An 11634-nucleotide genomic window follows, 5' to 3' on the forward strand; every position below is an offset into this window, starting at 1 on the left:
ATTAGTAATTATTCTGATAATTGAATCCCAATTAACGACAGTACAATAACAGTTTTACGTATGTGTACGTCAGAAAACAAGTCAGTTACAACTACAATTGTCTAAAGTATATCATGGTTGTGCTGTCCGTTAAATGTTTTATTTCCCCTTTTCATGTGATCATAAGTGGCTATCCCATGAACTTTACAATGCCTTTAAACATCCATTTGTTTCCCCCCTACTGTGTTAACCCCACATCAGGTTGCAAACATCTCCTTTCAGAGCAAACTCTTTGGACAGACAAAACAGAGACACATGGAATGTTGAAATATTCTTTATTTAATTTGATCCATCTTGATGATCTCCAGCACCAGAGCCCCTGATTAGAAAGTTTGTCTTGGTTGTTAATGTGTGAGGCCTGTTGTTGCACTTGATCCAAGAGGGGACAACCCAAACCATGTTCAAGCTCAAAACAGACACTGTGAGCGCTGACTACTGAAATTCCTGGGAAGCAGCAAAGTGTGCTTTTTCAGTTCAATATGATCAAAAGCACAAACATATTTTGAATACAGCAGCAACACTCAGGAAACAATATGCCAACCAAATGACAAACTCCTCTGACCAGCAGCTCTGATTCATGGTGTGTATATATATATATATATATATATATATATATATACACACACCCCCATACATAAACATGCTGTGCCCCATGATTCAAGTATATATATCTTACAATAAAGCCCTATGTAACCCACCTAACCCCATTAAAATACACAGGGAGAAAAATCCCCAATAAACTTTGTCTGTAGTTTCCATAGTTATGTTTGTAAACAGTTCTTAGCTATTTTAATGTCTTAAAAATAACACAGTACTGCTCCTTCAATAATTTAAAAAGTAAAATACAATTATTTCCCAGAAACAGTTAAAATACATTTTTCCTTCCCCAAGAATATAGGTACAAAAAAATGACATTAACTCTTTGATTTCATTTTATTCATTAGGCATTTTCCCGTTTCATTGATATATATATTTTTTAGGTTTTATTTTATGGTGTTAAATAAGATTGAAATAACACGCACTCACGCAAGCACCACACACACTTTCTTTTCACGTTGCATTGTTTGTGAAGAAAGTCTCTGGTTTGGCAGCTGGTTTAGCCACTGACGGAGTAATGAGGAAAAATTATCCCAGAGCAGAGGAGACTATGGAGCTCTCCTGAGGTTCTTGTTACAGAAGTTTTTGTTCAGACATTATGCCTCAGGGACGGGTTATGTCTCAATGTAAACTGCCTAAACACAATGTGGCCACTGGAGTCACAAATAAAGATTAAAAAGAGACAAGCCAGCGGTTCAGTTTGAGTATTAAAACAAATACTCATTAGCACCAGAGGGTTTTAGGGACCTCAAAGAATGTTACTGTTAAAATACTTCCTTTGTGTTTTTATCAATAAAAGTCACACAAAAGAGGTTTAGCATCATTTAAGAGTTGCCAAGTTAAATAATTAGAGCTAGAATTTAGGAGCCATTTTGGTTGCAATTTGAACCCTTTGTGTCCAAAGTAAGTGTTAACTCTGACATGTAAAGTCAAAGAGTGAGATTATGAGTAGACATGTTGGCTATCTGCATTCTGGAGAGTGTTCTGCAGGTGAAGAGCACATGTGAAAAAAAAAAAAGCCCTGTTCAAATTTTGCTGAGTCTTTGTTTATCGAACTGCTGAAGAGTTTGAAGGCATATTTGTATCTGTCCTGTTACAGCTGGAGGATTTCCTCACACATCCTCTTCTGTTACATGACGTCAGCCCGTTTGTCCCTGACTTTAGCCCGCTGCTTTGTCCTGGCCTTGAAGGCAGCAGAGTTGAAAAGATGCTGTTGAATGAAAAAAAAAAAAAAAAAAAATTAGATTCACATTAAAATCCCACAGGATTACTTTTTTTTTTCTCTTGTTTTTCTTTTGTGGCAATTGCTCAACTTTCAATACAACAGTAGCTCAATAAGGATGCAGCATGAATAAGAGACATGGAGGAAATCCTTCAGAAAGATAACAATCTGAGATTTAGTAACAGAAGAGCTTCGCTCACCTTCTCAAATCTGGAGATCTTGACTTTAACACCATCTTCCTGAATAAGGGGGGCGCCCAGTCCAAAGATGTCTCGAAGTAGTGGGTTAAACTGCACCAAAACAAAAGAACACGTTAGGATAAGGCACCAGGATCTGACTGTGCACAACAGGAAAAAAACAAAACCCCAAAAACACAAGTTTTAAAGACCATCAACTTTCTGGATAAATGTAAAAAAATAAAAAGATCCAGCAAACTGTTGTGCATTATAACAGGATCTTTTTCAATGACGACCATATCTTTTCTTTACCAAACTTGTCGGCACATGTTGAGATTGATCGGCAGATTTGGTAGAGACTAAACTTTTTGCTGCATGATGTTCCAGATAAACGAAAGCGATCTCGTCAGTGTGACTCCTGCCTGGCTTCAGGCCGACAACTGGCCATTTTTGACAAGTTATGAGAGAAAATGCACTAAAAATCGTGTCTGTGTACATTCCAGGGGTCGTGAGCACGCTCATGAGAGTGAACGTCTCCACTATGACAAACAGACGTGCAGGCGCTTATGAAACACTGACGTTGAAGCAGTATTAAACAATTACTGGCAAAAACAACAGGAACACGATGTCAACTCATAAATTGCATGTTACTATTTTTGATTTTCGAGGCAACATTGAAGATTGCCCGAGTGGGCCAGTGGAGCATGCGCTCAGATGGCTCAGAGCGTATCCATCCTGAGCCCAGTCGGTAGTTGGTTATATTACATTAGTTATAATGTCAAGTCTCATATTAAGCCTGTTACAATAAGTCTAATACAGAGAAGTGGATAGTGCCTGCACCTGCATCACTGTGTGCGTAATGTCTATGTCGTTCCACATTACACTTCAAATCAAATGTAATCTTACAATACTCAGAGCCTGTTCCTCAAATTGCCTTTCTTCCCCTTATGTAGCATTTTCCAGGGACACAAATATGTTACTTCTGTAAAAAACACAATACTATTTCATCAGGACTTCACTCATAGCATCTCTGAGTTTCCTTACCTGTAAGTGGTGTCTGACTCCTGATTCCAGGATCTCTTTGAAGGCATCGTAAATTCTTCTCCTCATCCAGCTGTCAATGTAAACACTCTCGACTCCAAACCTGATCCTCTCATCTGTGAAGTCTTCGTTCTGCATGTTTAAAAAGAGGGGCAGTGAGAAGTCAGAGCCATATACAAATAGAAAGAAGAGACAGATGTGCACAGTGAAAAAAAGAATACCATACCTCGATGTAATGTAGCACTTCTCTGAAGATGGACCGTTGTTTCCGTCTGTCGTTCTTTGCTCTGTGTTTGTTGCCGTCTGTTGCTAAACTCTTCAGACATTCACAAAGACCGTTGCCGTCCTCCACCTCAAAGTTCTGCACACATCAGTGACAACATTGGAGCATAAATATGAGACATCAACGGCTTTAGCATTGTGTGTGCGCATGCTAATAAAATGGATCTAGGTGTACGTTTACCTCTTCTATATCTCGGCCCAGCTCCACCAGCAGAGCGATGGTCTCTCCCACAGCTATCCTGTAGTTGACGTCGCTGCTCTGCAGACATGCCTGCAGTTTTGGGAGGTGACTGTTGAGAGCAACAAAAGGAGAGAATCACTGATGGTTACTATTCACTGTTCATGACTTCAGATTGTGTGAGAAGTTTGATCAAAAACCCATCTCGGGAGTCTTCTCAGTTCCCTTAATTTCCATCTCCTCAGTCCTCGGCTGAACTGGGAGTACTTCCAGACCAGCCATGTTAAAGATCGTCCCAAAGTGAACGGAGGAGAGAGGAGAGAGGAGGCAGATCCGAGGAGTGACAGCCGAGGAGACACGAGAGCGGACTTCACGGAAGTCTGTCCACTGAAAGTCACGCCCCCTTCTCGTATATCACTCATTGATTGGACGCTGCAGCGGATCAGATTTCAGTGAAACTTCACAAGATGAGCAGAGTTTAATCCCGGAGAAAGGAGGACATTAAAAAGAAGCTAAACAGAGCGTCGGACATTTAAACAGGTAAGCATCTGTGAGTTTGTAAAGAGTCGGTCTGTGAGGAGCCGGGATCAAAAAGTGTCTCACAAGGGGACAACCAAATACGAAGCTCTATAAAATCAATACATAAGAGTGAAGGCTGATCACTCCCGACATCTGATTTGTTTTCTGATTCACTGTCAAACAGTCGGTTAATATGAAGTGTGCAAATGTGAAGATCAGAAATGATTCCTTCATTTTCTGTTCATGACTGTTTGACTGTCTGATGATGATAAGGATGACAGTTTGATGAAGAGGCAGTCTGTCAGTCACAAACACGTTTGACATTCACACTTTTTTACCTTCTTAAAGTTTCATCATTTAGAACATAATAAACCATTTTCAGTATTCCTGACACATAAGTATCTGAGTTCATTGCCGAACGATAAGTAAAAACTAATACAAATAATAAACAAATCTTTCGTATTGATCAGCTGTTGTCGCTTCACAGAGGAAAGGACGTCTCGTGTCTCTTTAAACTGATTTCCTCGTTCCTCTCTCCTCTGCTTCGTTTCCTTGCATCTCTGGTGGGCGGGACTAAGATGCAAGTGGAGGAGGCAACTTGGAGGACACTTGATGCAATTAAGGTAAGTGAGAAGCACCCGTTGATTCTTGACTAAACTAAACTGAACGAGGGATTTTCTTCCTCTCGGCGGCTTGTTTTTGAAAACTCACAGGTCTAGTAAGACGGAAAGTCGAGACGCAGGACAGAGTGTGACCAGCAGGGACCAGGCCTGCAGGGCGGCGCAGTGGAGTCCTGGACTGCCGGGTTTGGGTGCGGGCAGCGTTCCCTCTTTGTTGGGGTAGGAAGACATGAAGACGCTCTCCAGGAGGGCCAAAGACTTGATCAAATCCTGGGACGGTTGAGTGATGATGTGAAGGGGAAACAAGAAGGAAATGTAATGACAGTGAGGAAGAAATAATGATACTAAATACAAGAGCCCGACGGTGAGAACATATCTAACATTAATGACACTGACTTACATTACATATTCATGTTTATGCATTGACTGAAGATCAAAATGGGTAAAGTGAAGCTTGAGAACTACAATCAGACAAAGTATTTCCAGGCAGGCTATTTTCTGTCTTGTTGATTGACAAGTGTCAGGATGGATTTGGCTGCTTAAAGAAAGAAGTTCTTACCTCTCCTTCTTCAGCTGTAGACACGTAACAGCACATTCCCAGAGCTCTGGCACACTGATGGAGAATTCAATTCAAATTAAACATTAAGAAGGATTTAGACTGCCACTATTTTCGACATGCTAACATGTAAAACTGCTGTTGCCAAACAGCTGCAACCAGCATCCTCATGAGATTAGTTTGTTTTTTTCAGTCAAAAAATTCAGGGGAAAAAATAAGTCCAGGTTTTTGATAACAGTACATCGTATTTATTTTTTAATTATCACTTCTTCCTATTCCTAACATACATATATTTGACATAACCCCCCCCCCCCCATTGGCTTATGCATTTATCTACAGATCAATGGCACCGGATGGCTTTGCGGTTTTGTCGAGCACCCATGTAAGGCAGTAAACGATCATGCTTAAAAAAAGAAAGACAATCATATCGGCCCAACAAGATGACTCACACTCTGACGGGCTGCGATGCTGGCACTGCTGTCAATAAGAATGGTGGTGAGGATGGGGCGAAGCACCTTGAAGCCCTCCTCTGCCTCATCTCCACCACCCAGCTGGATGCAGAGCAGGGTGAAGACTGTGGCCGCCGCTGCCTGCTCTTCACCACTCCCTGGAGGGAACGCAAAGTTACTGTGTGTTTATTCAAAACTGCTGTGGTTAAGGAGTGTGTTATTTCACCTTAACACACAGGGGACCAGAAAGTATACGATACAATGACACATTGCTAACAAGAATCTATCACTAACAATGGAGAACAGGTTTGTTTCACTACAGGCAAACACACCGTTCTGTATCTCGTACCTTTTTTAAGGCTCCTCTCCAGGCAGTCGCTGACAGTGAGACGACGTTCTGTCAGGAAGTCGTACAGAAGTCTTGAGGAAAAGGCCTGTCGCAATGACTCGAGACCTGCGAGGCGTGTCTTTGAGCTGAAAGGAGAGAGAGAGATGCAGAGAGGGGGGGGGGGGGGGAGAGAAAGCAGAATAAGGTTAGATATTTTTTTGTTGTTTCGTCATTTCCTTTGATATGAACAGTGGTGATCCAAAAATCACAGTTCATTTGTCTTCATTTGTCTTTTCCATTAGTTTGTAAATAAATCCATTTAAACTTTATGTAAGCTTCAGGTCACTTGACTGACACAGCACATCCTGCTATGTGACTTTTGCACCCACCCACCCAACCCCACACACCCACACACACACACACCTCTTGTCCATCAGGTTGTCTATACACTGCTTGAGTTTGTCTTCTGTTTCCTCCTGGGCAGTCTGCTCATCCACCTGCTCGCCTCCTGTGTTTGACCAGTCAACACACACAGGCTTTTTTGTTAAATGCTTGCAAGTTTGAGAAACGAGGGTTAGCATTCAAGGCTGTACTTTTTTGTGTGATAAAATCAGATTCTCCTATGAAGTGTGTGCATGTCTGTACAAACCTGTCCCTTCATCCATGACAGAGGTGGTGTCACTGGCACTGCTGTAGTGGCTGAGAACATCAGACGTCAGCTCATCATCACTGGCACCCAAGTCTCCCTTCACCCCATTTTTAATACCTAGAGTTAAAAAAAACAAAACAGAAGACAACATTGAGAGAAAGATATGAAGATGAGGCTGTGATAAGGACAGGTTTCATGATGAACAATGGGATTAAAACCTTTTTATACGTCAAAAAGAGCAAACATGTTCTGCTGCAAAACGCTTTGCTGAATGTAAGTAAGTACAAGTCCAACATCAGGGTACTAAAGACACGCTCGAGGGAGCAGGAAATCATACAGAACACTCTCCCTCCCTCTACCGTCATTAAAAGATCCTGTGTAAATACATGGATGGTTGTTTGGGGTTACGTCTTATTGGATACTTACAAACTGCCAGGTCGGGTCAGAAAACTCTTTTAAATGACGTTTATGATCTATACAACATTTTAAAGCATCAAATATAAAAACGGTAAAAGTGGCGTACGAATTATTCCAAACTTCATCTGCAGACGGTTTCACTGAGTGACTAATGACAGATGAGTGTCGGCTCACTCTGCTCAGCTGTCTGTCTTTGTCAGTAACAGTACACCAGCAGTTCTTCTACAGCACTGACACACACACTGACCCTCAAACAGCAACCCATTTATGTACAGTACAGCTTCTATCATTCTTAATGTCACCGTTTCAACCTTACTTTCATGTGAAAAGTCAAAATATATTATCAGAACTTTTTCCTTCACGTCTTTTTCCAGTCGTACGGCAGCTCTCCAACATGCACCTGATACCCGAGTCAATGTCACTCGCACAGCTGCTGTCGTTCTCTTCGATTATTCTGCGTTTCCATTTGAACGTGGAGGTAAATACTGTTTAATGTTTCGAGTCAACGGAGCTCTGACCCGTCTGTGAGAAGGTCTAGAGCTGAGAGTAACACAGAACAGGCAGGCTAAACTATGCTAAGCTAACCCTCAGGTTCCTGCTGGCTCAGGACTTTTTTTTTTTTTTTTTTTCTGTTGGTGGGATTACAAGAGACCAGAGTGGCCATTCATGTATTCTTTCACTCAGTGTGTGCCATCCAGAATGGTCAGACAGTGTGCGCATTAGTGTGTGTAAGTTAGGTCAACCAGGACAGATGGAGGTAACGCTGAGGTCACTGCTGTGCTCGCACCCATGTAGCACAGACGTTGTCGTAGTGACTTACTTTCTAAATGGAAAACCTGCTTATTTTTTCTAAAATTAAATCTAAACTTCCTGTGACAGTAAGGTATTAATATATATATTCTACTCTATGTCAGCAAAAAACTAAATGCAAAGCACACTCTCTGATATCACTGAGCTGTGTGACCTCAGATATGGGAACAGGAAAATTCAAGAGAAGAATTCAAATGCTGCTAAATGAGGAACTCGAGCTCAGGCTGCTCTCAGACTGAGAAAAAGAGTGAAAAAAGTTTTTCTGTGAGCCGAGTCACCCAATGAGGTCTCCTCTGTGTCCTCAGTGTGGGACGCTGAAGCTTCTTTCTTAACTTCAGTACTAAGGATGATGATTCAGCTCACTTCTGTAACAGCAGGAGCTTGACAGACATACCTTACAGCTGGTTGCTGCCTGTGATGTGGATATGATGAAGACTCTCGATTACAGCTGTGGAAACTGTGTTCAACAAGTTTTTATTTTATGTACAAAATGAAAATATCAAAGCAGGTGTTTGTAGAAACATCCGCTGCAGTCAGAAGTATTTTTTAAGAAGTTGGGGGGAAAACCTGTTCACATAAAGAAATGTTCAAATATATTTGAGTGGAGGGTTGGGGGTTTAGCGGTCGGTGCACGTACCCCATCGTACCCTCAGGGCGGGCAGCCCGGGTACGAGTCCGGTCTGTGGTTTCTTTCCCACATGTAGTTCTCCCACTCTCTCTCTCCTCTGACTCTATCCGATCTTTAATAAAGGCATAAAAGCCCAAAATGTGCTGTAGTGCTGACCTCTTGACTTTTCTGGTGTAATATTATGTTTTCTCAGATAAACAGCCTGCAGGCTGACAGCAGAGGAGCATCTGTTCACAGCAGTTACAGCCTGTATCAGTCAGTAACTTCCCAGGCCTCATCCTTGAACTACAAACCTCCTCGAAGCACCACGTACACAACTACACTCCTTCCCACGCAGATCTGCTGCCCACACGCCTACACACCCGCCCACACGCCTACACACCCGCCCACACACACACACACACACACACACACACACACAGCTCGGTGTGATGCTGTGTGAGCTCCCTGCCACCGCTCACGTGTCGTTTGCTGCTTTATGCTGATATTGCAATCACTCACACAGCTCCTGCAATCAGTCCGACTGCGAGGGAGAGCCTCTGCAGAGGGGACAAATCTCAACCTGAGCTGAAGGGGGGTGTTTGACTCCTATGGCCATGGCTGGTTCTTAGGGGCTTAAAATACTATAAGACTATATTAACTCCAACTACAAGGTTTGTGCTGAGGCTCACGATGTGCCGCTCACTGTGTCAAAAGGTGTTCAATAAACTCACATTTTGTTACATTTACAACATTGATACTTAAAATAAAAGACTGAACGAGTGCATCTGAAGAAGATATGAGCACAATCTAACAAAAAAAAAATCTTCTGTTGGATTCTCCAACCCCTCTTTAAGCTTCACTAGAACTTAGTCTCATTGCAAGTTTCAACAAAGAAGGATCTGGATACACTTTCTTAACAGTCCTGTTATTGTTGAAAGCAGCCATATGAGTTCAGCTTGAAAGTTGTGCATTAACTGATGGCATTCAAGAAGGACATGCATGGGGACTAAAGAAAGTCACACAACAACAATTACAGTGCCGTCAAAGGTGTAAAGGCTCAAACAAAAGTTTACGCAACATATTACTGGGTGCCAAAAAAAAAAAAAAAAAATCGAGTGCATCAGTATCAGGAATATAAGTTAGCCTGGAGCAATCAGACAGGAAAGGTGTGAGGGGGGTCAAGAACACAGTGGGTTTCGTTTAAGAGGGGTCACAGGGTTTACTTAATGCACTGTGCTAAGATTCAAAAGCTTCTGGGCAAGCCTCGAGCAGGACACAGAGCTGAGTTCAAGGTTTCTCGGGTCAGAGAAGTTACCTTTCAGTGAGGCTTTAGCCGACAGCTGCAGCTGAAGAACCTCCTGACGAAGAGAGCCTGAATGTGATGTGCGGATGAGGAATGAAAAGACGTATGAAAATGAAGAAGAGGGTGCACATTGGAGGAAGAGGAGAGTGGTTGGGTAGATCAAGGAATGAATGATGGATACGATGCAGAATTGATCATGGAGAAGAAAACATCAGTTGTCCCATTTTCCCCCAGTCATAAAACTTTGCATTGCAAAAGACTGATGCACAATAAGCAGTAATGCACATCTCAGAGACCTTACCATTCAACATTCAAGGAAAATGCAAATAAAACAGAAACTCCAGACTTTATACTTGCTATGATCAACGGCTAAACCCTTTATCTCAAAGTAGTTTGGCAAAAGTCTACATTCAATAAACGTGTTGGTGTGCATTTAGGCGCCAGCACGTGCACTCCTCCTGGTAACGTCACTCCATAAAACGTGAGGGGGCTACATAACCCCCTACAGGAACATGCATGGTCCCGCACCTTTACTGGACAATGATGAAACACGTGTAGCAGCCTGTGACCAAAGTTAAACTATGAAAATCAATAGAACAGCACGTAGACATAACCACTGCATTATATCAACGGACTGTAAAACTGCAAAATGGGGATTTCCTCTCTGCACACGTTTCACCTACAAACCATGGCACAGGGCAATGGTGCTAAAAATAACCTAAACCCTTCAATCGAGTCAGCCATGGTCCTGAAGTCGGCAGAGACATTTATAAAAATAACAACATTACTCTTTGTTGGATTATCCTTCTTTCTTTTTTTAAAACGATTAAACTGTTTGAAAGTAAAGACTACAACATAACTCGCAGACACATGGAGCCTGCACGGCTGAACAGCAGCACTAATGTTCAGACACATGGCAGCCTGCGAATAAAATGCACACAAGCTAAAGTTAAAGGAGCAACAAGCTGTTTTGTGTTATTTCTGTATATGCTAAAGGGTAACGGATTTGTGCTAGTGTTGTGGGGAACTATAGTCTTTAGATCTCCTGCACATGGCTCCTGGATACCTGACGACAGCAATATGATAAGTTAGCATCACAGCTCGTGCTACTCACCCGGCTTGCCGGAGCCACGTTTCCCCTTTTTACTCCGAGGCATTGTTGAAACTCTCCGATCCTGAGAACACAACAAAGCTAGCTGAAGGTTAGCTCGCCCGCTTTCAGTCCAAGTGTCAAATTAACACCTCACAGATTTGACAGTTGACGAGCAAGACAGCAACAGATGGCTGTATGCTCTCCGTGGATTATCTCGACAACCTCTCAGAAAAGGTCCTAGAGTTTCACCTTCTTTCACACTTTTGTTGACACTTTGGCTAACGCTTTGTTAGCGTCCTCGGCGAGCACGAAGCACCGACAAGTCCAGCCAGCTGCTCGCCTCCTCCGGTCTTTAAATTAACGGTTAACCAGAGACGAAACGTCACTTTTCTGTGTTTTTTTTGCTAACTATTATCTCTGATTGTCTCCAGGTAATCTATATCTTATACTCGGTTTTGATACTATATATTTTCCAAAGTGTTTTGGGCGGAGTTTGGAGCACGCTGTCGTCGTCAAGTCCACCATCTTCCCTCAGCAACAACTGAACAGACCGGACCCGGTGTGTCGGACCGGGGCTTCCGCGCGCTCATAGACGCTCGTGCTCGAGGCAGATGTGTCATGGGCGTGGCTTAAACCGGAAACATTCTGATTACCTCTGTTGGCGTCACAGATTGTAACTATATTAGGTTGTATATAAGTTTACAAATAAATATACCTTTATATATCTGCTGGTTGTATATATCTG

At 42.4% G+C, this 11634-nt stretch overlaps 1 protein-coding gene across 2 annotated transcripts; it reads right to left on the reverse strand.

Moving 5' to 3' along the window:
- Positions 1 to 297: 297 nt before the first annotated feature.
- Positions 298 to 11505, reverse strand: ifrd2 (interferon-related developmental regulator 2). 2 transcript variants are annotated; one of them, XM_079358937.1, is made up of 13 exons: positions 11139 to 11505; positions 10911 to 10971; positions 6657 to 6773; positions 6431 to 6515; positions 6029 to 6153; positions 5680 to 5837; positions 5234 to 5287; positions 4766 to 4944; positions 3539 to 3647; positions 3302 to 3436; positions 3079 to 3207; positions 2059 to 2148; positions 298 to 1846 (listed from the first exon to the last, which is right to left on the reverse strand). In XM_079358937.1, exons 2-13 carry the CDS (start codon positions 10951 to 10953, stop codon positions 1766 to 1768), a joined length of 1305 nt encoding a protein of 434 aa, XP_079215063.1. In that variant the 5' UTR covers positions 10954 to 10971; positions 11139 to 11505; the 3' UTR covers positions 298 to 1765. The 2 variants fall into 2 exon arrangements, with proteins under 2 accessions (XP_079215063.1, XP_079215064.1); XM_079358938.1 differs by having other exon boundaries at positions 10911 to 11505.
- Positions 11506 to 11634: the final 129 nt, after the last annotated feature.

This window comes from Symphodus melops (genome assembly GCF_947650265.1).
Source record: "Symphodus melops genome assembly, chromosome: 13".
Taxonomy (NCBI): Eukaryota; Metazoa; Chordata; class Actinopteri; order Labriformes; family Labridae; genus Symphodus; species Symphodus melops.